The sequence below is a fragment of the Gigantopelta aegis genome, chromosome 4 (genome assembly GCF_016097555.1).
Source record: "Gigantopelta aegis isolate Gae_Host chromosome 4, Gae_host_genome, whole genome shotgun sequence".
Classification (NCBI taxonomy): domain Eukaryota; kingdom Metazoa; phylum Mollusca; class Gastropoda; order Neomphalida; family Peltospiridae; genus Gigantopelta; species Gigantopelta aegis.
The window spans coordinates 69943421-69969448 of NC_054702.1; the positions used below are offsets into that span (position 1 = coordinate 69943421).

Consider the following 26028-nt stretch of genomic DNA (forward strand, 5'->3'; position numbering starts at 1 on the left):
GTGTGTTACAGGTTTGTAGATTAACCAAATTATAATTTATTTTCGCTGGATGGAACTAGGGTGTGCAGCTTTAAGAATTTATAACTAACATTATCTAACAAATATGATTATTGTAAACTAATTTTATTCAGTGTACGTTTAACAAAGACAAATAAATAAACGAAACTGCAGTTAGGTATTAATTGATGCAAACAACTATTGTTTTTCTACAAATTTACGTTGAGATTTATCGGAACCGCCCATGAATTGTCAGACCGACAAACATCTTCGGTTCAATTAAAAGACGAGTCTGCTTGTATTTTGTATACACATCTTTGTAGGCAAAATAAGGAGTATGTCTTTCCACAAAGTCTAGATACCAACACACAACAATATGGTAACCAAGCAAGAGAAAGGAATAATAATAATAATAAAATGCATACATGTACGTATAAACTAACATTTGAAAGAGATGGATTTTACTGTGTTCAGAAAATTAATAATAGATGACACCATTGGGACATTTGACAGCTTGGGCTAGTACGTGTTTAGACTAAATGATTAATAATAGTCTAATGATTAATAATAGTTAAGACGGATGCTTTAGTAAAGTCTCACCTTATGTACACAATATTAGTTGCTGATTGGATGAATGTGACCACTACTGGTCCAAACCACCTTGTTAACAGTTACTACAATTAACAATTATTACAATTTAAAATTACTGTCCTACATTATTTCAATTAACAATTACTCTTCTATCTTTAATTACTGGTAAATTTACCCCATGTTTTGTTCAGACAAATCGTGAAAATACAATTACAATGACAGATTCCACATACAAGATGGCCAATTTTATTGACTTTGATAAGATCTTCTAAGATGAAAAGCACCATTGCTGCAATTTCGTGCCATAATTAATAAAATGCTGGGTAGCTTTTTTTGTCTATTTCCCGTCAAATAAGATAACGGAAACAATAGCGTGTAAATATCGCGATACACAAAACTGCATCGCAGTATACTGGTTTTATCGTAGCACTACTATTTAATGGTTTAATCATCCAATGTATACGTCTGTTAAAATGGAATTGCCCAAGTGATAAAAAAAACTGGACAGTGCATATTTTTGAAAATAAGAGGCTGTTAAGAAAAGAGGCTACTATATTTACTGAATGCAAAAAGGTTTATAACTAAGCATAAAAAATAACACTAGTTGCAGTAATAGCCAGAGTTACAATTTTACTGCCCTAACTGTTTGCCACTGTAGCCTTTTCATACATCCCATGTAACTGTTGTATACATCCTTAATTACGAAAAATCATGTAAAAAAATTGAGTATTGCGATCAGACTACTTTTGCCGTGGTGGCCTAATTTTTACTAAATTGCATACCACACTTGTTGTCATGCTCCCCTATTAATAAAGGCATCAGGGGATCATAATTGACACATTTTGTTTTCAAAATCTTGATAGAAATATTTCTAGTCAGTTGAAAATTAATTAGCAATTACTGTTTATGACATCACTGCACGCTGTAAGATGACATATTATTACACATTATTGTGCTTTAACTCCACTTGCAGGATGCTTACAAATGGGCAACACTTAGTGATTGTATTAATAATTTCCATTAGTTCAGGGTTTAAGCTGTCGTTTGCCAATTTGCCAAAGACGAATTAAAATGAAATTTGGAGGATATATTTTATTAAATCACCAAAAAGCTAATTCGAAAATGACTTGGTTCATCGCTTTTAAAATTACTTTTTACTGCTTATGTAATTCCCACTGTATGCACATCTGTGCATGCACAGATGGTTCATTCAGACGACCAGAAGAGTTCATACTTGGCAGCAGTGTTGTCAATCGGAATATATCTTTTTCATTCTATATTATTCGATACACTTCTGACGATTTGATCTCTGACATTTACATCTTATCGAATTTCGTTCTTTAACTTTGTAAAGCTGCAGCAAATTGATTTTCATCAAACATGCCAGCAAATTGGAAAACATAGGAATTGTTTACAGTGGCCAATTTTATCACAGATCGAATCGACAATAATATAATTGTGTTGAATTATAATACATTGTACCTTCTATAATTATTTTACATGGCTTGAACTTAAAATTGGTCTCCCATGGCAAGTTTTAAAAAGTGACATGCAGCAAATAAACATGACCGAAAGGTTATTTTAGTGTATGTAGACATATTTAAAATTTGCAAATATTAAATACTGGCAGTTCATGTGTATACATTTTGCCATTGTTGAGCTTTACCGTTGGCAAAAAAGTTCCATCGGTGATTCTCTCTACCTACAGCAATATATATTTCAATAACAGCAATTGCCATTATTACATTCGGGTGCTGTATTATGAAATATAATTATAAACGTAAATTGTGCTTATGACGTCAACTGTGTTGTCAGTTTAGCTCTTGCGTGTATAACAGCGATTGTGCAACTGTTATAAAAAGATAGCGGGTTTCCTGTCTTAAGATTATATCAAAATTAATAAATGTTTGACATCTAATAGCTGATTAATGAATCAATGTGCTCTAATGGTGTCGTCGAATAAAACAAACTGTTATAAAAAGAATGTTAAAATAAACAAAATTATATGGATTTTTTATATATATATATTTTTTTTTTAGCCAAATTGCTAATGTTTAGGGTTGAGCTTAAACCCAGTACCATTTTCAAAAAATTGTTATTTTTCATTTCCGATTTATATCAAAATTCCAAACGTGAATCAAAAACAAATTGGAATATTTGAGATTCTTTTATTATAATGTTAATTCATACATATATGTATGCTGGGCATTTATTTCCAAGGTAGAACGTGCAGTGCATTTTTTATTTTCATAAACTAAAATTTGGCTCATATGCTAAAATACATTTTAAAATTTAGTCTGGTATTCTTTATGAATAAAATCAATATTCATGCTGAGGTTTTTGGACAAAATTACTTAAATGCAACTGAAAATTTGTGTTGTCCTTTTTTGGTAATGTTGCCAAATAGGATTAAATTATTGTTCTGAACAGTTTAGATTACATTTGTATCAGGCAGGCTTTCTGTCAGAAAATAATCAGACGGTACATAATAAATACAAAATACTAGGCAGTTATGTGTTTGACACTGCATTTCATTAATTTTGACACTTTTGAAACATTCTTTTACTATCAACTATCTAAATATATTAATTTCATAGATTTTATAGTACATAATAGAGCTGGGTGGTATACTGTATACATATATATAGTAAAGACTATGTAGCTAAAAGATTGTTTCCTGAAAAGTAATATTGGTTTCCTGAAAAGTACCATGCTTGTCCTTTGTAGGTAAATTATCTGCATCAGAACTTGATGAAAGAGCACTAGATGCTCTCAAGGAATTTAATGCTGATGATGCAATAAAAGTTCTAAAAGAATTCAGTAGCAGTAACTTGGAGCACGTCACAAATAAAAGCGCATGGTTGTGTGGTCAGATGAAGACCTACAGACAAAAACGCCAAGCTGGTGGTGCCGCATCACTAGCAAAAGGCCCAGATGAAGCAAAATTGAAGGTAAGATTGCAATTACCAACAGAAAAGTGTTTCACAGGGTTCATAGTGGTCCTTAAATTTCTTGAAAATCTTTGAATTTGAAAATGTTTTTTAGGTCTTTGAATTATAATAAGTCTTTAAATTCTTGTGTTGTGTTCATTCTTTTATTTTACTTTTCATTTTTTAATGAATGTGCAGTGTTTCTGCCAGAAAAAAAAATGTTTGGGTTTGTGAAAATGCACAGTAAGATAATTGTTCAACAAGTCTTCATAATCTGTAAAATGTCATTAAATTTTCAGCAAAATGTCATCAGATGTCGAATTAATAGTGTGTATGCCCACCATACGCATTAATACATGCCATAACACGTAAGACAACGAATGACGTTAGGCGTGATGCGTTGCCATTCCTGAAGGAGACATTGTTCCAGTTGTTGAGTGGTGATTGGTGCCACTAGCCATCCTCTTAACTTGCCGATCCAGGTAGTCCCATAAGTGCTCAATGGGATTCATGTCTGGAGAACATGCTGACCACGGTATAACATTGATGTTGGCATTATTAAGAAAGTCGATGGTGAGCCTTGCCATATGAGGTCTCGCATTGTCGTGCTGGTAGACAATGCCATGTGGTTGTTGCTGCATAAATGGCTGCACAACGGGTCGCAAAATTTCATCCCGATATCTGAGCATTCAGGTTGCCGTGAATAATAACGAGCCTCGTTTTCAGATCACCGCAGATCCCTCCCCAAATGGGTGGACTTGTTGAACACAATTTGGCGCCACACGTTCACCTAATCGTCTGTATACTCGTGCCCTACCATCATTCCTGAACAGGCAGAACCTACACTCGTCAGTGAACATCACGCGTCGCCAGTTACGCACTTGCCAACGTCGATATCGCCTGGCCCATATCAGTTGGTTACGTCGGTGCTGAGGTGTCATGTGAACTCCGCAGTAGGGTCGACGTGCTCTAATACCGAAGTTTCTTAATCGGCGATACACTGACAGACAGATCGTCACTGCCGTTGACGTCACCGTCGTGAAGCGATCCCTCGGATGAATGGTCCGGATGTGACGATCCTCACCTGGTGTGGTGACTCGTGGTCTACCGCTTCTAGGCCCGTCTGCTGTGTGGCCGGTTTGTCGTAGACGTTGCATCAGTCTGCTGACCGTGACGCGGGTGCAGCCGAGCGTTCTTGCAATGGAGGTGTTTGTGGCTCCTTGCTGGGCCATTCCAATAGCCCTCTCCCTTTCGATACTGCTTAATCGTGGCATAACTTTGGTGTGCTTTTGATTGCTGTGCTCGTGACCTGTCGGACAACCTGTTTTATATCAGTAGTCTGCATGTGGATTTCGTGCTACATCACCCAGAGTCGTTTTTCCATTTAATGCGGTATTTGCGTACAGTGTCAATTTGTTTCGCGTTTTGTTCCCGGAAATGTTGTGTTTGTACATGAGACATGTTTAAGTATTGTTTTATCAAATTTTTCTCATTTTGATGAAACATATTAATATTTTTAGTGTGTATACTTTCTTTTGGACACTAGTTTACATACCTATAGCAATTTATATCACAGCTGTGGAAATTGTTATAGATAACATTGTTACATTGATCCTAGTATGTCCTGAAGTATGATGTACTCCAGATTTATCAGCTGGAAAAAAAAAAGTTTGCTTATGTCATCATTTATTTATTTTCTGCGCACCAGTAAATTTGGGGCATGATATTTCATGTGAGCCATAGTTCTGTACATGTATTTGTTAGGTAATTTTAAATTTATGTGCACTGGCAATCTGTTACATAGCGTTTTACATTATAAAACTTAGTTGAAAACTAGGATTCACATAAATTTTCTTTCATGTATTTCCAAAATACATGTATTCCCGAAAAATATTCTAAAATATTACTAACATAACTGAACAATCAGTAAACCTTTGTAAAAATTACATGCACACACTCCTGATAAAAAAAAAATGAAATATTGTCTCCTGCAATTGCTGAATAAATTTCAGTAAACTGTCACAGGGCTGGTACTATGTGACATGTCACAGTGAAAGCCACTACTGCTATCTGCAGAATTGCTTGGTGTTAATGTTTGTTTTGGGGATTTTTTTGTTTTGTTTGTTTTGTTTGTTTTATATAAATATATATATATTTTTCACTTTGCATAATTTTATTTAACTCTCTCCAACCTGGACAAAATTTTGCCCACCAGGTTCCAAAAACTGGCTCCTTTTGTGAAATGGAGGAAATTAATGGTGGTTCATTAAAAATGATTATAACTTGTTAATTATTGGAATAATACCACAACATGTAATGAAAGATTTATTACTAATATAATTTTCTACAATTGTACATATTTGTAGTGAAATTGTAAATATTGTACATAAATTAGAAAAAAATAAATACACAGTAAAAAAAAATTCCACATTTCTACTCACAATGTTTTATTTGTCAGTTACTCTTTATGCAAGTCCTTTGTGCACTGAATTTTGAAACTCAGCAATGTGTGGTACCTTTCAAAACAAGGATAAGGACACATAGGTTTATCACATTGTTTGCAGATATATTGTGTTTGATGTCGACCCTTTGGAACTTTTCGATCCGAACACACAACACAATCCGGAAATGCCTGAGCTCCACTTTCTGTCTTGTTGTTGTTGACGCTGGTGAAATGGCATTTGTTTTCCAGTCTTGTTGGAACATCGTCAATGCTGTATCTTGGCTTGGCAGTTGTGGCATGATCATGTGTTGCTACAAGCGACTAAATGATGGAAAGACGTAGTTTGTATTTGTCCAGTTTCACACCTGGATGCAACCGTTTCCAGACAACTGTGAAATTCACATATGCCAGTTCCAATAAATAGAGGAACACCTTTTTCCACCATTTTAATGTTCTGTGCACACCAAGATAGGTCCAAATCTTTTGATCCAATAAATCCACTCCACCCATAAACTGGTTGTAACACTCAATAGCTTTTGATTTGTTGATCTCTCTCCTGTTGTTATTGGCTGGGTCCCTGCATCGAATGTACTTGATCATCATACGGGTGTTGTTGATGGTAGACTGCACATTTACCGGCTTCTTGTCCATCCAGGCAATGAATAAACACTTGACGTCCCGAACAAAGATTGGGTCGTCTCCTTTTTTCAACTTAGCTTTCTGTATTTGAGGCGGAGTTCCGCGTTGGTTTGCCCGTAGAGTGCCGCAAGCTCCAACATTGCATTCTGATAAATCTTTGAACAATTGTGGCGAAGAAAAAAAAGGCTTTCATCCACAGAAAGTTCTTTCTCAGGGTAATAGATGTTGCGAAATCTTTCAATCAGTTTATCAACAACATGGCAGATTTTGAAAATTGGGTCATGGTTTGGATGGTCTCTTGCAAGGTTTGTTGTGTTATCAGACACATGGAAAAACATCCATATTATTTGCCAGCAATCACAGCTCATGATCTTTCGAAATCCTTTCATGTGTGTCAATGCATTTGTTGACCAATTGGATGCATAACTGGGCAACTTAATAGCTCCCATGAACAACAAAATGCCCAAAAATTATTTCATTTCAGTGTTCACTACAGGTACCCATCCACGTGTTGTAGAACAAGGCGGTAATGTATCTTTTGGGTGCTTTTAAAAATACTTTTCTGCGTACAAGTTTCGTTTGAATTGTTAGCATCGAAATAAAATCTTTGTCAAGAAACTTACAAAATATTTCGAACGCAGTTTCTGTTCCATCTGTATTGAGCAAAACGCCGGTCCGTTTGTCAAATCGCGGAAGCCAAGAATCCTCAAACGAATCCGATAATGAAACACCTGGTGTCGGAACGTCAACATCAGATTCCGAAAAATCTTCACTATCCATTTCTCCATCGATATCACTCGCCATAAAACCTTCAAACAAATCTTCATCTGAATCGCTATCGAATTCTCTCCAAATAGCATCTTCATCGGCCGCCATGTTTATTTGGGCCAAAAAAAATCGATTCGCAATAAAGGATTTCAACAAATAAAAAAAATTCATGTAAGCATTAGATTTTTCGATACAGGAAGGAAGTTGGACCATTCATCCGTACATGCACAGAAGGTAGCTTATAAATAGTCTATACAGGGCTATTTATAGTAATCAGGGAATACCTTACTTCGATTGTCGAGTGAACTCCACAACCGGATTTCACAGTGAAACGGCTAAAGTCGAGTGTAAAGTCGAGTACACTCGACAACCGGACGGAGAGAGTTAAAATGCCTTCAAATTAGTGTGTGGTTTGGGGGGGGGGTCCTTAAAAGTTTTTCTATTTTGTACCAAAAAAAATATTTTGTTTTATTTAGTAATATTTACTGTTCCCACCCAGTTGTTAATGTATGATGTAAATATTTAAAATAAATAAATGGAATGAAGTCTTGGACTTTGGTATCCACCTGATTGTTTTTTGTCTCGCTCAAAACATAATCATGTTAAGCTACAAAATTTTCTTTTGCCTTGCAGGAAATTTTAGACAGAACAGGTTATTCACTAGATGTCACAACAGGACAGAGGAAATATGGAGGCCCTCCACCAGAGAGTGATGAAACACAGCCTGGCACAGGCCATGAAGTAAGATTGTAATCTGTATTTATGTAAAAATTTGTTCTGTCAGTGTCAAAAAGTGGGTTATATTGTAGCAAACCATTCAACATCTTTTACAAAGCCATTTAGTACAGGAGTTTGTCTTTACACTGGTTGCTTTTTTCTTTGTACATTTTGAATGGTTAATTTGCTAATAAATGTAAAAATAAGGAATCGCTAATGCGTAGGAAAATGTAATTTCAGTTTATGGTTTTGTTTTTAAACTTGTTATATATTGTTTCAAAAAAAAAAATGTCAATGTGTTTTACTTCCACATATTATTATTAAATGTCTTTAATTTCAGATATTTTGTGGAAAGATTCCTAAGGATATTTTTGAAGATGAACTTATACCTTTGTTTGAAAAGTGTGGCAAAATATGGGACTTGAGATTAATGATGGACCCTCTCACTGGTCTCAATCGTGGTTATTGTTTTGTTACATTCTGTGAAATTGCTGGTGCTAAAGAAGCTGTCAAGCAGGTATTAATCTTTGTTTACTGTGTATCCTTATTCTTTTTTCATTGGTTCCTGTACAGCCAAATTTCTGCTGCCCCATCCTAACGGAACTATATTGACATAACGGTGGAATTGCACAAATTGGGGATTGATTGAGGGTGGGTTGCATCTTCACTTTTAAGACTCGTTTTGGATCACTGAGAATAATGGAGTTTTGGGGGGTTTGGGTAGTTTTCGCTCTTGGTTTAATTATATGGGCACTGCTGCCTATTAATTATGCAGTAAACATATTCAGGATGATAATGACGGTGAGTAATGGAACTTGGATAATTGCATTTGAATGTGTTCTGCTGCTGAATTGTATTTTTTTTTAAATCTTATTTCAAAATAAATGTTTTGCCATTACAGCTATGCAATGGACATAGGAAAAATAAGGATACAATGTGGCAGAAAATCTCAGTTGATATACTGTAAAATACTTAAAAGTTCAGAATTTGAAAAAAATTACTTTGGAAAATAGTCTTAATATTCTAATAGAATAGTGCATATATTTTAGAAACATTAAAAAATAATGTACCTGTCAAAAATATTTCTAGTTTTTAGTACTTCACTAAAAATGCTATAAAACTGATTTTGAGTATTTTACAGTGTTGTAACTTTTTTTTTACCATTTTATTTCCACTTGATTTCCAGCTTGACAATTACGAGATCCGAAAAGGCAAAACGTTGAAGGTCAACGTCTCTGTTGCCAATGTGAGGTTATTTGTAGGAAACATTCCCAAAAATAAAACAAGAGAAGAAATTAAAGATGAATTCGGCAAAAGAACAGGTATTCTTTGAAAAGGTGGAGTTTTCATTTTACGTTTCGGTGAAACAAGCGCTGTGTCAATTTAAAACGAAAAAAAAAAAAAAAAGTGGCAAATTTCATTAATATTTGGTCTTTCAGCGCTTCAAAGAGAAAAAAAAAATCATCAAATTTAACTTTTCTTAATTTCATTTTGGCATCAACAGCATAAAAAATTCAAATTTATTTTCACTGGATATCCACAAAGTGTTTTGAACATATCTTAGAAAGTTTCCCTTGCAGTGTTGTAGATTGCGTGCTGGGAAAGAAGTAAAATATGTGCTTATTTCTTTCTTGTTGTTTGATGTATGCATTTTGTTCAACAGAGGGTTTGATGGATGTGATAATATACGGGTCAGCTGATAACCCCAAATTGAAGAACAGGGGTTTCTCGTTTCTTGAATTCGACTCTCACAAATCTGCTTCAACGGCGAAGAGGAAGCTTAGTTCAGGTCGTGTCAAGGTGTGGGGTTGTGACATCATAGTGGACTGGGCCGACCCTCAGGAAGAGCCTGATGAAGAAACCATGTCAAAGGTATTGATGTTTATTATTGCATTTATTACCTTCACTGCGTGATCTAATAAAAGTTCTATGCCGTTTTCAATCCAAGTGATTCATTTACCTTGGTGAAGGGCTAGTTTGGGTCAGGAGAATACTTCGCAAAATTATCTATTAAACTTAATTGGAGAACATATATTTTCCAGTGACGTAAAATAAAGTGAGTGTTTTGGAATTTGTAATTTCACTATTGTAACTATCCAGTAGTGTTATGGAATCCAAACTCTGGAATACACCAGTGCATTAAAAACCAACTGATTTGGAACTTTTATTTAATGTCAAAGGTACTATGTGGATATTAGGTAGTATTTAAGGGGAAACTTTAGCGTTTCATCCTTCAGGCCTCTTGAGAATTGAACATTTGCGTAATTTATGGGTTATGCAAAAACAAATTCAGGTAACTTGTTTCGTTTTTCTGTAACCTATGTAAATGGTGTCATAAATTCAATGCGTGAACGAAAAATGGGTTATGCAAACAACGCAATTCAGAGGGCTGTCCCTGAAAAATTATGACAGCAATTGGCAGTGCTCCCGCTAAAAGCTGTTTAAAAATTGGATCTGTGAAATGATTTTTATCATCTGGTACATTTACTTTATATCTGTTCTAAATTGCCTTTGTAATATGATCTGAATGTCAAGGACTAAATATACTTACAACTACATCAGTGTAGTGTTTTTAAATATTGGGTAATTATTACCAAATATTTGGCATCCAATAGCCGATTAATTAATCAGTGTGCTCTTATGGTATCGTTAAACAAAACAAACTTTTTCTTGGGTAATTGTGATTGAAATTGGATATTGTTGGATGTAATAAACATTTTTTAAAATTCAGATTTAACTATAACATTTATCTTTTTGTTTTGATAGGTGAAGGTCTTATACGTCAGAAACCTGAATGCAGACATCACAGAAGAAACATTAAAAGAGAAGTTTGAGCAGTTTGGAAAAGTCGAGCGAGTGAAAAAAATCAAAGATTATGGATTTGTGCACTTTGAAGAAAGAGATGATGCCGTCAAAGCCATGGAAACCATGAATGGGGAGGTCAGCATTTTTCCCTGTTTATTCCACATGTATTTATTAGTACTTTACTGGTCGAGCTGGAGCAGACGATAGGTTTTATTTCCGTCCATCCATCTGTCCCATATATAGGTTTCTGCACTAAAATTTTGGGTAATGCCACAAGATACTAAGCTGAAATTTTGTGTATGGCTTAGTGTAGAACGTTATGGCCCTGTGATAAGACATGTACTGCTTTAGTGGTACTCTTGGAATGCTTGTTATATACTAGGCACAAAAAATAAAGGAACCCCTATATCTGTATATTTTGCATCTGAAAGGACCATGTTACACTTGACCCAGCCAAATCCGAACCCAGGTCCATTGGCTATAAGTGTTGTCCCACACAGATGCAGCGTTCCTTACCCTTCATGGTTCAGCAGAATCATGCATTGCACGTGAGTTGTAGGGTATAAATTGGACACGATAACCAGCACTCCTCATTGCAGTAAAAATGCCTCCACGACAATACCTGACAGAGGAACAAAAATGGCAAGCAATTGGGATGGTGCAGGCGGGACAGTCCCAGAATCAGGTGGCTCGATTCTTTTGAAAATCAAAAAGCGTGATTTCCCGTCTTGTAACGTTCCCCCGCCAGACTGGTAACGTTACAATGAGGAGAGGAAGGGGACGACCCAAAAAGACAACCGTCAGACAAGATCGACTGATACGGATTGTTGCTCTCAGGAACAGGTTCGTCACTGCACTGGAGATTAAAAGGGAGTTCCGTACTGCCACGGGAATACGACTGTCCAACTCTACTGTGAGGAACAGACTTCGTGCTGCTGGACTGAAGGCAAGATGTCCATTCAAAGGCGTGATCATGACTTTGAATCACCAACGTCAACGTTACCGATGGACTCAACACCACCAGACACAAGCAATCCAGGTTTTGTCCGAGGTTTACAGATGGACGTAAACGTGTTTGGCGGCGGCGTGGTGAGCGTTATGTCAGAGCAACCATCATGGAACACGATTCTTACGGAGGTGGTAGTGTCATGGTCTGGGGTGGCATCACCTACGACAGGAGGACTGATCTGATTGTCATTCGTGGTAACATGACAGGGCAGCGATACGTTGCTCCTATGGCAAACAGGATTGGACAGAACTTTTGTCTTCCAAGATGACAATGCACTTCCACACAGGGCACGTGTTGCTACCGACTTTCTCACACAGCAAGGCATCGTTTCACTTCACTGGCCAGCCAAATCTCTTGACATGTTTTACATTTGTGCAATGTTTTAGGCCGATCTGTTCATGCTAGACAGCCTCAACCAGTCAATCTTGACGATCTTAGTGTTGCACTTCAGCAGGAATGGCGGCGCATTCCAAGGACGACAATCCGTCGCTTGATAGCCAGCATGCCGTCTAGATGTCGTGCATGTGTTGCTGCACGTGGTGGACACACAAGATACTGAGAACATTACGTAGTGATTCTTTGTTTGCCTCTCAAATAAAGTTAACTTCCAGTAGTAAATCTGGGGTTCCTTTATTTTTTGTGGGGTTCCTTTTTTTTTGTGCCACGTATATTATTTGATATATTAGTAGTGTATGAAACTGAAACGAGACTATTAATTTAAAACATATCGCTATTGTCCAACCAGTGCAGCACAAATGGTCAAAGGCTGTGGTATGTGCTTTCCTGTCTGTGGGAAAGTGCATATAAAAGATCCCTTGCAGCATTAGGAAAAATGATGTGGGATTCCTCGGAATACTAAGTCAGAAATTTCCAAATGTTAGACATCCAGTACCCAATGATTGATTAATCAATGTGCTCTAGTGGTGTCACCAAACAAAAATATCACTATTGTTTGGTATCGTTAGGGAAAATCCAACCCAAGGAACTAATTTTTGTTGTTGTGGGTACAAGTTTATAAATACCTTTACAAATAAAAATTTTATTTGAATAAAAATAATCGTAATATACATTGTAGTTTATCATCCAATGAATATTATTTTTTTGTCACCTTGATGATGTCATAAAATATTAATATTTTCAATGGCTCTGTCAGCGATTGTGTTTGGCTTCCATTTCTCAGAAACTAGATCCCTAAATCAAATGTATTGTTTACATTAAAAGTTATTTATAAACTAAAAAAAAGAGAAAATAGATTGATCCTGAATGCTAAATGATTATTTTTAAAAATTAAAATACATATACTTCTGAAAAGTAACGATTATGGAGGCGAGCTCTATTTTTAAGGATAGTTCCCCGTTTTAACGTCACAGATGCTTGTGTCACTCTATTATAACTGTCCAAATGTGTTAGTTTCTAGATTGACTAAATTTGGTGTCCATTTTCACAGGTTGCAATTGGGGTCAGCAACTTTTAAACATTTATTCATTCATGACCGGCCTCGGTGGCGGCGTGGCAGGCCATCGGTCTACAGGCTGGTAGGTACTGGGTTCGGATCCCAGTCGGGGCATGGGATTTTTAATCCAGATACTGACTCCAAACCCTGAGTGAGGCTCCGCAAGGCTCAATGGGTAGGTGTACTGGTTCAACAAAGGCCATGGTTTGTGCTATCCTGCCTGTGGAAAGCGCAAATAAAAGATCCCTTGCTGCCAATCGGAAGAGTAGCCCATGTAGTGGCGACAGCGGGTTTCCTCTCAAAATCTGTGTGGTCCTTAACCATATGTCTGACGCTATATAACCGTAAATAAAATGTGTTGAGTGTGTCGTTAAATAAAACACTTCTTCCTTTCTTTATTCATTCATTCTCAAGACTTAATGTTTTGTTTCTAGAAATTGGGGTCTCTGGAAATTGAAGTGTCTCTAGCAAAACCACCAACAGACAACAAGAAGAAGGAACAAAGAAAACGAGACACTGTCCGAGTTCCAAGAGGTGGTTATGTGGGGTAGGTGTTTTCATTATTTTGACAAGTATAGGGTGTCTCCAAAGTCCCTGGACAACGGAAATTTTTTATAGCCCTTTTAATTACATCTACGGGGGTGGGGTGGGGTGGGGGGGGTACCGAATTCTTAACGGTAAATATGTCTTTTTGTTAAGCTATGTATACTAGAGTAGATCAAGTACAGTTCCTTTAGGATAAGGGAAACTGGCCCAAACTTTATCTACATTTTTACATTACAAATTCCACTCAACCTTTTTATTTTCACTTGCAAATAGAGTATTAGAAATTAGCGAGAAAAATTAGGCAGAGTTACATCCCCTAACCGCATTCCAGTTCCGCTAACAGCTGGCATGGCCAATGACCACAGTTGTTTGTGAATCTTCAGCTGAGATTTATGCATGCCAGCCCCTGGCATCATAAGTGTGACCCCACCTATGCTTTAAAAATAAATTAAGTTGATGAAATTACGTTTTGTTATAATTGACCATGTGTTAGATGAATCTAGCGAGCTGTCGTCCACCCTGATTGTTTTGGTGTTCTTGCATGGAACTTTTGGATTTTTTTTTCAAAGCTGCAATCTCGCCTCGCATTAATTATCATAATTTCATTTAAATGTACAAACACACTTAGTTTTAATTAATTGTGTGTGTGACAGTGACACAGTTGTAACAGATAATAGAAACATGTTTATAGTGAACACATTTTTTCATACTATGGAATTTACTACAAGTTATTTATTTCTGAGCCGCTTGTTTTCTAAATTACATGTACACACACCAATAGTATATTTTTGTTATTTCCAAAACACTTATTTTTATTTTTATGTCAAACCAAATTGTTTTCATTACTAGTAAAATTTTACAGTTCAGCTAAATTTCCAGACCCTATGCTAATTCCGCACTCTACACTTGTTGATTTCCACATCATATGCTAATTCCGCACCCTACTTTTAATTGATTTTAGAAAAATTTCCAGACCCTATGCTTATTCAGCCCCTATGTTTATTAGGCACTCGAAAGTAATTATTGGTTGTGACCTCATTTTCAACATACCTCAACTGCAACATAGTTTGTTTTTCAGTTTGCATCAGTGATTTTAATGATCTATGCATGTGAAGTAGCTGGCATGAAGTTTTAATATTGATTACATTTCTAAGTGTTGTATTGCTTATGGTTGCCTCCTGTTAATCAGGGATCTCAGTGTTCCACAAAATAAACAATTAGAAACAATGGCAGCTCTGGTAGTATCATCTAAACATGTTTATTTGTGCCAATCTGTTCTCAATAGTTTTCCGTAGAATGCTAATCACTCTCCGGAATATACTAAGCGATTTATTTATCAATCTGATGTCTTCAAATGTGAAGGACTGAAATATATTTTTGTTGTATATGGTGCACAGTGACGAGATTTTGAATAGCAGACATATAAACATAAATTATTCCAAATGAAAATAATCATAATAACTCGAGTATGCATCAAATATTTGAGCAGGCTTGGGTAAAACCAGTTTCTATTCAAACAACCAACTGCTGCATAATTTACTTGGGACGATAACACTCCTAAAATGAAAGTGAGGTGCACACAAGCATGATTGTGCACCTCGGATATTAAGGTCTTGATGCTTTTATATTATAAAATTTTATGTACAGATATTTTACAGAGTATGCAGGTTTGGCATATACTTAAGTGTTCAGTAAAATGCCTTTTTTAGATGATCTAAAACTATTTTTTGTTTAAATACAGCCAGAATCATGCACATACTGATTTGCACACACAACTTTCACATACCCAAATAGGCTACACTTATTTTATGGTCTTAAAATCTGAACCACATTGTTAACTAGATAAATTACTCCTACCTTTAATTGCCATGAGATCGTCCAAACACAGATCGTAAAAAAAAATCCCACTACAGTGACAAATTCAACCTGCTAGCTTGTAACCATGTCAATTAAATTGGCTTTGCTGAGATCGAGGACAAAACCCATCCAATTTTTTGCTGTCTGCCATTTTACGTTTTTACGGAATACTCTTCAAGAGAGTTGGATCCATATGACGTAATCTAACATGACGTGCTACGGTATAACAAGATTGTCACAACAGATTAATTACGGCACATAATTTGGAAGCTTCCACCCCTCTTAAAGAGTATTCCATAGAAAAGCAAATTGGCAAAGTGAAAATTATGTGCTTAATGTCCTAGATCTTAGCAAAGTCAATATAGGTCACATGTTTATAATCTAGCATGTGGAATCTGTTGTTGTAATGGATTTTTTGCAATTTTTGTCTTGACAAATGTGGAGAAAATCTAACCGTAAAGGTAGGAGAGAAAATTATTGTCGTTGTTAATGTGGTTCGTAGACCCAGTGGTTTTCCGTTTTAAAAAAAAACTGTTTTTTGTTTCATGTTTTTGTAAATTCTGTTTCATTTCCGTTTCAGAATACATGTAGGCCTAATTAACAATTTAAATAACACAAGCTGTGACAAATTAACATAACAGGCAGACAACGCTGTTTACTTTTTACTTTTTCATAATTTTTGACAAAATATTAAAAGATGAAAAAAAAAATTAAAAGTACCTTTTGTCAAATATACTACTCAAAAGAATTTAAGGGTCAGACGATATTTTCGACATTATTTTCTGAATGTCAATTATATTAGCTAGTCCATAATGTCACGCATGGTATTGTTCCATTTTGACGAAAGTGGGTCTAAGCAACCCATAAATGAATTAAAATCTACTGTCATTGACACTGTCGACTAGTTCTAATGGTGAAAACATGCTTACATTTGCACGTAAATTAGGGCGAAAACGAAAGGTCTGCTAAGTGCCCATAACTTGCTTTTTCACAAAGGGCTTCATTTGCACGCTTTGCACGTGTATTCCATGTTCCCAATGCTGAATTTCCGTATAATGGAGCTTGCGTTCGTGTACGGTGCACACTCCAAATTCGACAATGGTACGACTTCAACTGACTATCGAAGATCGAGGAAGGGCTATTGCTTGGCTTCAGGATGGTAATACGCAAAGAAATGTTGCTCTGAGACTTGGTGTCAGTCAGAGTGTCGTTGGCCGACTGTGGCAACGGTACCAAGCAACGAATTCTGTTCGAAATCGTCCACGTTCGGGAAGACCCCGAAGCACTACAAATAGAGAGGACTGCTACATCACCAATATGGCTCTACATCAACGCACAACCACTGCATGCCGATTACGTGACAATCTGCAGACTGCGACTGGAACTCGAGTGTCTGATCAAACCATACGCAATCGTCTGAGAGCCAATAATCTACGCTGCCGTCACCAGGCTGTTCGACCACCACTCCTACCACATCACAGAACGGCCAGACGTCACTGGTGCACGCTTCATCTGCGGTGGCAACGTGTTCAGTGGGGTCGAGTGATGTTCACTTACGAGTCCAGGTTTAGTCTCCAGTCAACGACGGTCAGTTCATGTCTACAGACGTCCTGGGGAGCGCTTCGCTGACGTTAACTTTAGACAACGTCACCGGTTCGGTGGTGGCAGCGTCATGGTGTGGGGCGGCATCTCTATCCACCACAGGACCCCCCTCTATGTGATGGATGGCAATCTGAATGGAATCCGCTATCTGAATGAGATTATCCGGCCGTTGGTTCTCCCAGGCCTTCAGCAGATTGGCGGCGGGGCAGTTCTGCAGGATGACAGTGCCAGACCCCACCGCGCCAGGGTGGTAACGGACTTTCTCAGACAACAAGGTATCGCCAGGATGGATTGGCCAGCATATTCGCCTGACTTGGCCCCAATAGAGAACGCCTGGGACGAATTAGGCAGGAGAGTTCGGGATAACCATGCCCCTCCGGCCAACCTTCATGATCTGGGTCAACTTCTTATGGCAGAGTGGCAGGCCATTCCCCAAGAGTTCTTCAGACGTCTGATCAACAGCATGAGGCAACGATGTGTCGAGTGTATTCGTGCCAGGGGTGGATTCACACACTATTAAACGAATGTTCTAATGTGTAAAATCCATGTTTGACAACCTTAACTTTGACAGCATGTCATGTGACTTTCTTGTATACAGTGACGTTTATTTGTGTTTTTTTGTAAATATGGAACAATAAATAAAAAAATTGGTGTAGTTTACGTCATCAATCTAATACACTCTGAAACTTATTTGGTTATAAATTTTTGACCCTTAAATTCTTTTGAGTAGTATATATCATATTAAAAAAAAAATACCGTTGGGTCTGTTTTATTTACTTTGTACGAAACCAAAACCAGGGTCCGAAAATTGACTGATGTCGACGACATACATCGCTATTTGTTGTTAAATCAAAGTAGGCCTTCATATTAGTAGTGAAAAATTGGAGCAACGGTTACAGTTATAACAACTACATAAAGCATATTTGTCCAACAATTGAGTGCACCGTTTTATTCAACGGGGCTTAGTGTTAACAAAACGTAAAAATCAGTCTTCCATGACAAACATTAGCGACAAACCGCTGACTGAACTTACTCCTGAAAAAAAAACAAAAAAAAAACACCTGTCCCGTCTGCGCAGGCGCAACAGACTAAGCAGTGAACCAGTCCCAAGTTCAGCCAGCAAACGTTTCGCTAACGTTCGCGAAGTATTTAGTTCCTAACGTGGCCATTTGGTTTACGTTTTTCCGCTCGGTCTGGCTGAATGTAGCACCGGTAAATACGACACTACGCGTTTGCCAATAGTACTGCACCCGGGCCAATCGTCAGTTTTACAGTGTGTGGCAATAGTAAAATGGTATTAATTTTTTTTAACTTAGCAGAAAATCGTAATTCCGTTTCACAATGGGAATTCCGTCCGTTTTTCAGCGATCGCGGAAAATCACTGGGTCTAGGTTCGGACTTTATTTGTAAATAAAAATAATTGTGCCTCAAAAATGTTTCTCTTACCTTTATTATTTTTTAAAACTCAGTAGGTTTAGGTTCTAGTGTTAAAAAGTGGCGTTATGTTCATATTGAAAAATTTTTAATTAAAAGAATCATTTTGTGGATTCTTTTTATTGTGCAATAATCACTTGATTTTGTAACTTGTAGGATGTTTTATTGTTGTTGTTGTTGTTGTTGTCCAGTGGGTTTGGCATGTCCTATATATTTGGTTGTGGTTATGATAGTTTTGTTTGGCGTTCATCTAGACTTCATTATTACAGGCCAAATGTTTCTCTTTATTTAAGTACCGTCTGTTATTTCTCTTATGTTCATTGTTATGAACCAACTCTTCACTCTGCATTATGGCTAAGCAGGGATTCTGTCAAAAATAAATGTTTGGGTATGGTGCTATGAAATTGAATATTTACAATGTGTGTGCTACATGCAACTGCAGTCACAGTGGGTATGAGAGGCTTCCCCCAGAAGAAAAAAGCGTTATGTTTCAGTGTTCGAGATTAAAAATTTGGGGCACTATCCCAGTTGGATACTAACATTTCAAAATCTGGTATCCCACTTGAGAATTTGGTATCCCACTTAAAAGAAATTCATAAATAACACCATAACAAGCTTGGACGACACTGTTTTCGTTCCCAGTCTATTGCAATGCCGCAATCGCGGAATTTGTGAAATTTGCCATCAAATGTAATCTATTTTTGAATAATACTAACATAAATTAATATTTACCAGTAATTTTTAAGTGTTTCTGACATTATTAATGATAAACCTACCTGTATCAATTTTCTGCAGATGTGGAATCAATATCTCAAATAAAATTTGAAGGGAGGAAACATCCAACAAAAACGATGACGACTTAGTGGTTCCCAGTCTATTGCTACGCCGCTGTTACTCCAGTGTTGCATTAGATTGGGTACGAGTTGGGGCAGGTATTGTTATGGCATAGCATTAGACTGGGTATGAGCTCGAAAATACTGTTACTTAACTTCACCAGTAAATGACGACTTTCATTGTTAAGCGAAAAATAAAATCACAGGATTAAAAAAACAAACAAACATTATATGGTATCCCGATGGGATACTGGGTTCTTGAAGTATGGTATCCAAAATTAAATTCTGGTGTCATCGGGATACCGTTAATCTCGAACACTGTGTTTAAGAAAATCATACAGTAAAGATGGTCATTAATTTTGTCAATTTTAAAAAAAAAAAAAAATTGTATATTGCGCCATACTCATTTTACTCGGGCAATTGCATATTTGTTCATAACATGTAAATCTAAAAGATACAACAGACAGATTTTTAAATGGTGTTTTAGATATTAACCATATATTCTGATAGAAAGAAATAAGGGATCACAAAAGTAACATCGAAGAGTGACTGCAACTAAAACATTCGTTCATGTGTGAAAAGTTGTGTTGCTGACATAAGTGCAATGTTACTTACAGACATTAAAGTACATCTCTGTATATTATGCAGACATTCTTACATTAGTAATTAATTAAATTCCATATGTAATACCAAGTGTTCAGGGCTAGAAATGAAAAAAAAAATCTACATGCACCCAGGTGCATGCTGAAAAAAAAGTTACATGCACCAAAAATAAGGCAACTTCGTTTTTTCTTTTTATATGATGCTATTCGGAATTATTCGGCAATACCTATATTTATTTATTAACTACTGGAATGTTATACAACTGTGTTTATTACTGATTCTTGATCAAATTTGAAAATTTCACTCAAAAGTAAACGCCTTACAGAAATCTATAATAGGCCTATTACAAAAACGTACGAATATTTGTGTTTTGTAGTAAGAAAGTTATCAACTTTTTTAACTCGATAAGATCTGTTGGTATAATATAAATTAGCCTACGGAATTCGACGAGAAGTTGCGATTGTAATAATCACTGGCTGACTTCGAGTCAACTAGGCGAGTAACGCACCTTCACGTTCGCAATCATCTGATCAAGTGCCCATATCTGAGGTAGAAAATGTTCAAGGCAGTTACAGTGTTTTGTATTGATCACAGATCTGGCGGAGTTCAATTTGTCAGCGACGACAATAACTGTGTTATGCGCGTGGATACCCCAAAGTCTGTTTCGACCACCTTCCCTAATACCGTTCACGGATATAACCAAGATATTGCCGGCAATTTTCGCAAAATATATTTCACGGAAATGACCGAAAGGGTGCCATTGTTGTAAATAGGATTATGGGATACAAAATGGATGCGCCCATAAGATAAAAGTTATCGTTTTCATGTGACGAACAGATTACGAAATGCATGCGCAAAATTCAACAACTTGAGACTGAATCTGGTAGACAACAGGATACTAGTATACGCAATACACAGTATTTGAAAAAATATTAGCATGCACCGTGTGCACCCAGTTTTAAAAGTTACATGCACACGCAAAAATCAGCATGCACCGGTGCATGTACTAACACTGCATTTCGAGCACTGGTGTTCCCTTATTTGTATCTATCAATATATTTATAACCACATTTATCCGGGGGTGCACAGAATATGTGAAGTCATTTTGTTTGCATGGACACGTCCTTGTGTAACCGGTCTGCAGTTCACACACAATTTGTACAATGCTAAATGATATTTTGATCATCATGGTAATTAAAAAAACACCTGAATTAATGTTAATTTTATACATGAATGTGATATTATGTATTTATATTTGGAAGATGGGCAACACACACAAAAAGATACACAAAAATAATTTGAACAACTGGTTAATATATGTCGCTGTGTATTAGCTGACACTGAATAGGCTGACCCCTTTTCCTCTCAATACAAGCAGACTCAGCTTTTATGTAGTTGAACCAGACACAAAATTAATAATCAACATTTTGGCCTGTCATTTAACAGAGCGAATCACGAGTGTTAGTTTTGGTAAACCGATCAAAGTACAAACACTATTTTAATAAAGATTAAGATAAGAATAAGGATTTTTTTGGAAGTGATCCCCTATTGTGAGATAACGTAGTTCTGTTTTATTTCTATCTTCTACGCTTATGTAATTAAGTTTTATAAAGGCCGATAATTGTGATTATTTTCGTCACATTTGCTTACGGGTATTTGTGGCCAGCAGTCCAGTATTTGGCCATTATTCCCAATAACTGGCTTTCTGACCAGAAGTTAAAAAACAACAAAAAACCCACTACAATTTGTATCCCAATATATTGCTAAAATGATCAAATATATTATCAAATTAGCTGTCGCAATCGGCTATCGATCCCTGAAAATGACCGTGATGTGCTGCCATTGTTAAGTGAAAACACTTGCTGAAAACCACTTTATCAACTAAAAATTCTGAGATATTTTCCTTTGAAAAACTTAAATCTAAAGAAACAGGAAACCGAGTAGTCTTTCGTTTCCTGTTAATAAATCGCTTTCGGTGACTGTCGTGTGCAAAACTACAGTAAATATGAATTGGGGAATGCACTGTATACAGTGTTCAGTTTGTCGACTGGCATGACGTCGGGCAGTAGTCAGAAGATTTGAAAAGAAGTCTGCAAATACACAGTGATATACGATATATAAATTTTCAAATTTGTGCAGCCCTGTTCCAGCTAAGTAGTGTGAGACCATCATTACTACTTCACTAGTCTAAAGATTAGTTTTCCAGATTTTTCTGGAATTCCTTATTTTTATCGTCTGTACAGTGTGTGGGTTTTATGCTCTTCACCAGGAAAAGCGAGAAATCCTCCCCTCCATACTCACCAAGAAAGTTTTAGGAGAGCTGGAAATTGATTGCCTTTAAAATATTTTTAATGACTTCATTTCAAACGTGATTTGCTCTCCTGGCATCATTTTAGGAGAGTTATCTTCAGCTTGCCTTGATTTTGATTATAGCGAGGACTGGCTCTTTGTTCAAAATGTTCCATATTCTCTGTCAAAAACTTAATCTATGTTAGAATTACCGAAGTCTAGGCCATGGGTTTCAGGTCAAATGTTTAAAATTCACCAGTCAAATACATCTAGAATAATAAACTCACTTGTACATCAATGTTTCTCTTGTCCAAATAAGTGGCCAATTGTTGGATAGGACAGTCTGAGTAAAAGCTCAATCTCTTAAAAATTAATTTGCTTAAATTTGATACCAATAGTAAATTGTGTAATTCAGGGATGTAGAGTTAATTTATAACCACCGGTCAGACTAGCAACCTCTGGTGATGTTCAATAAATGATTATAATTTTTTAAAAGTTGTTTGGTTTAGTTCCACCAATATGTGGATCAGTTATAAAGACCCAAAATCCAAAGTTTATGAATGTTAAATGAACATGTCTCATGGTTACAAAGGACCAGTCGGTAAAAAAAGAAGCAGTGCTGTAAGTTGCGATCAAAATGTTTGGCGTGGTGACTGATTGAATTTATTATCAACTGATTGAATTTATTATTGTTGCCGTCTGGCGATGACTCCAAAAATATCAAAGTATTAAATATTAGGTATGTGCATTCAGAGTTCTAACAGCAAAAACAAATGAAATTTGTTGACATTGTGCATAATGCTGTATGGTGTACTATGGGATGCGATACAAATGTTATGGGGGAGGGGAGGGGTTGTCAAGATTTACTTATCGGCAACATCTTTAAAACAATGTGATTTTGTTTTTTAAAGCATAAACTAAATGCCTTCCACCTCCTCATGTGATCAATTCTGAAATGGTCCTCATTTTAAATTCATGATTGAGTAAAAAGGAAACAATTTTATTGTTTTAAATTATTTAATCCAGCGCATAAGTCATGTATAATGTTACATTTTAAGCTTGGCGAGTAAAAATGTTTTGGTTTACTAGCCAAAGAAGAGTACGGTATAAAAACGAGCATCGAGCACTGAAAAGAAGGGGAAAAAACTCATCAAGATCGACTGTACCAGAAATCAGTTGTTGTGTAATCAACACTTAAGTCTCAGGATCTTTATTTGAAGTAAAATCATGTTAAAGTTAGGGTCAACTCAAACAAGAGCCTTGTGTGTTGGAAAGATACATACCCAGACCACCAACACATACTGACACTTTAGCAAATGAAAAACGCGTACTTTTAGAGTTAATAAAAAAAAACGTGATTATTGCTGCTAACTGGGGGCAGCCATTTTGTTTCGTTTTTGTGACGTCCAGTGGGATAGCTTGGGGCGAAGTGACGTCCGCTCCTGACCATCACCTGTATGTACAGTGTAAACAAAAGCAGTAATTTTCGACAAGACACTTCTCTTTGATCAACCTGACTTGTAAAACAGCGTAAATGACATAATAATATAATAAACTATTTACCTAAATATATTTCAAGATGCATTAACAGAACAAAATGGGGTTATAGTATTTTTCTCTGTTAAATAATCCAAAGGAAAAATGTACACTATTAGGCCTATTGATATGCTACGTTGGAGCAAAAAACGACAACCCACGATACCCAAGTGATAATTCATGTCTTGGGACTACGTAATTGGTCAGTTCTTTGGTTTTAGATGGAAAAGTCTACTTAATCAGTAGTTTTACAGAACTATTTACAGTAATAAACCATGTCCATTACCATTTTAGGGGTGACAGGTAATAATCCACAATACTGGTATGTATTTTTGTGTCTAGACCGCATCAATTAATTGGCTCGTCTGGTTACCAATCAAATACACACCTGCCAATCAGGAATCACAGGTAGAAGCAACTAACAGCATAGACCAGTTAACTAAGAAAACACTCTGTGTATCATTTCAGTATGTAGGTTAATGCATGGACAAAATATTGTTAATTATTTTGACTTGTTGTGTAACCACTTTGACAATGGTATTTTATTTTGTATTGAAAAATAATATATATAGTGCTGGATATACTTAATGCTGGCTTACTGGGATATGTATTATTACAGAACATTGCAATGTATGACTATATATCATCCCGCAAAAACCGGTTAAGATTGTGTTTCTCTAGTTCTAAGGCTCATTCCTGACGATACGCGTTAAGTGTTACGTAACCACCAGCTCGCCAGAGGGTGTACTCATTGAGATGGTACAAAATGGCTGCGCTCGTTATATATAATAGCTGTCACATTTAACCGTTTTATTAATTAACTATACGATTATACTTGATATTAAGCAATAATGTGCATTATATATCGTTGAATATTCATACCAGGCCAAATGCCTTAATTGTCTCTTCCTTTAATATATATGTTCGCAACTGGTACATGTTTACATATGTTCTACCCATTATTTTCCGCCTTAGTATCTGGTATAAAAAAAAAAGAGTTGGTACCATGTATGGTCTGACTCATCTTTTATGTAGTTGAACCAAAGATTACAAGCTGCCTCATCTTTTATGTAGTTGAACCAAAGATTTTAGTTGTCTGATATTTATGGGCATTCATTTTCAACCCCTGCAATTAAGAAAATGTCCATGGCAAAAAAAAAACATGACGTTGAAAAAAAAAAACCTAAATGTAGTCCATGGCAAAAAAGTGTCGTGGAGTATTGAAAACTTCACGGCAATCTCTACAGCACTGCTGATTGATTTTGATGAACCAATCAAAGCTGTTACGTTTTTGAACACACCACAGCTTGTTTCCTTTGATGTCCAGTGTGCAGACTGATCTTCTTTTTTCGGTGTGTGAAAAAAGTGTATTTTGACATATCGGCACTAGGTGCCTTAAATTATAGTAGGATGCAGGATAATTGGGTGGGGGCAGAGGGTGATCGCAGAACAAAAATAAAGGGGCTGCCAAATCTTACTTGATCTCTCGGTCCATTCATTTGGGACATTTTACATGGAGGGGGAAAATCTTAACTTGACAGTCCACTAGAAATTTTTGAAATTCAATTGGAAAACTGAAAACGACAAAATTTGAAACGTAAAAACAACATATACTTCAAAATAATTTGGTTTGGATCACATTTTGTTAACAGGTACTATGTAAAATTTCCATATCTTGTAATTTCACTGTGGAACATTGTTTTAACATGATTTTTAGTTAACAAGATATTTCTATCACTATTTTAAGTTTATATATAAAGAAATGAATTTCATCAGCTTTTTATAAACTCTTTGTCAAATAAAAATTATCAGACTTGAGAGAAGACCTTTAAATGGAAGCTTGTTTAAATCACTGGCATTAATGGTTGTTCAAACAATGTTTTGTCGGTGATTAACTTCATGAATATTACTGAGCTTTCCCTTAAAATAGACTGATCTCTGCAGTTCACTAGAGCAATAGGGACACACATCATTTG

General features: G+C 36.2%; 1 protein-coding gene across 2 annotated transcripts in view; it reads left to right on the plus strand.

Moving 5' to 3' along the window:
- Positions 1–26028, plus strand: part of LOC121371009 (heterogeneous nuclear ribonucleoprotein R-like) — a 47379-nt gene that overhangs the window by 16256 nt on the left and 5095 nt on the right. For both annotated transcript variants that reach the window (XM_041496613.1, XM_041496614.1), the window contains exons 3-9: positions 3316–3539; positions 8002–8109; positions 8426–8602; positions 9272–9407; positions 9749–9957; positions 10852–11025; positions 13787–13899. In XM_041496613.1, coding sequence (XP_041352547.1) covers positions 3316–3539; positions 8002–8109; positions 8426–8602; positions 9272–9407; positions 9749–9957; positions 10852–11025; positions 13787–13899 — 1141 coding nt within the window. The remainder of the gene's footprint in view (positions 1–3315; positions 3540–8001; positions 8110–8425; positions 8603–9271; positions 9408–9748; positions 9958–10851; positions 11026–13786; positions 13900–26028) is intronic.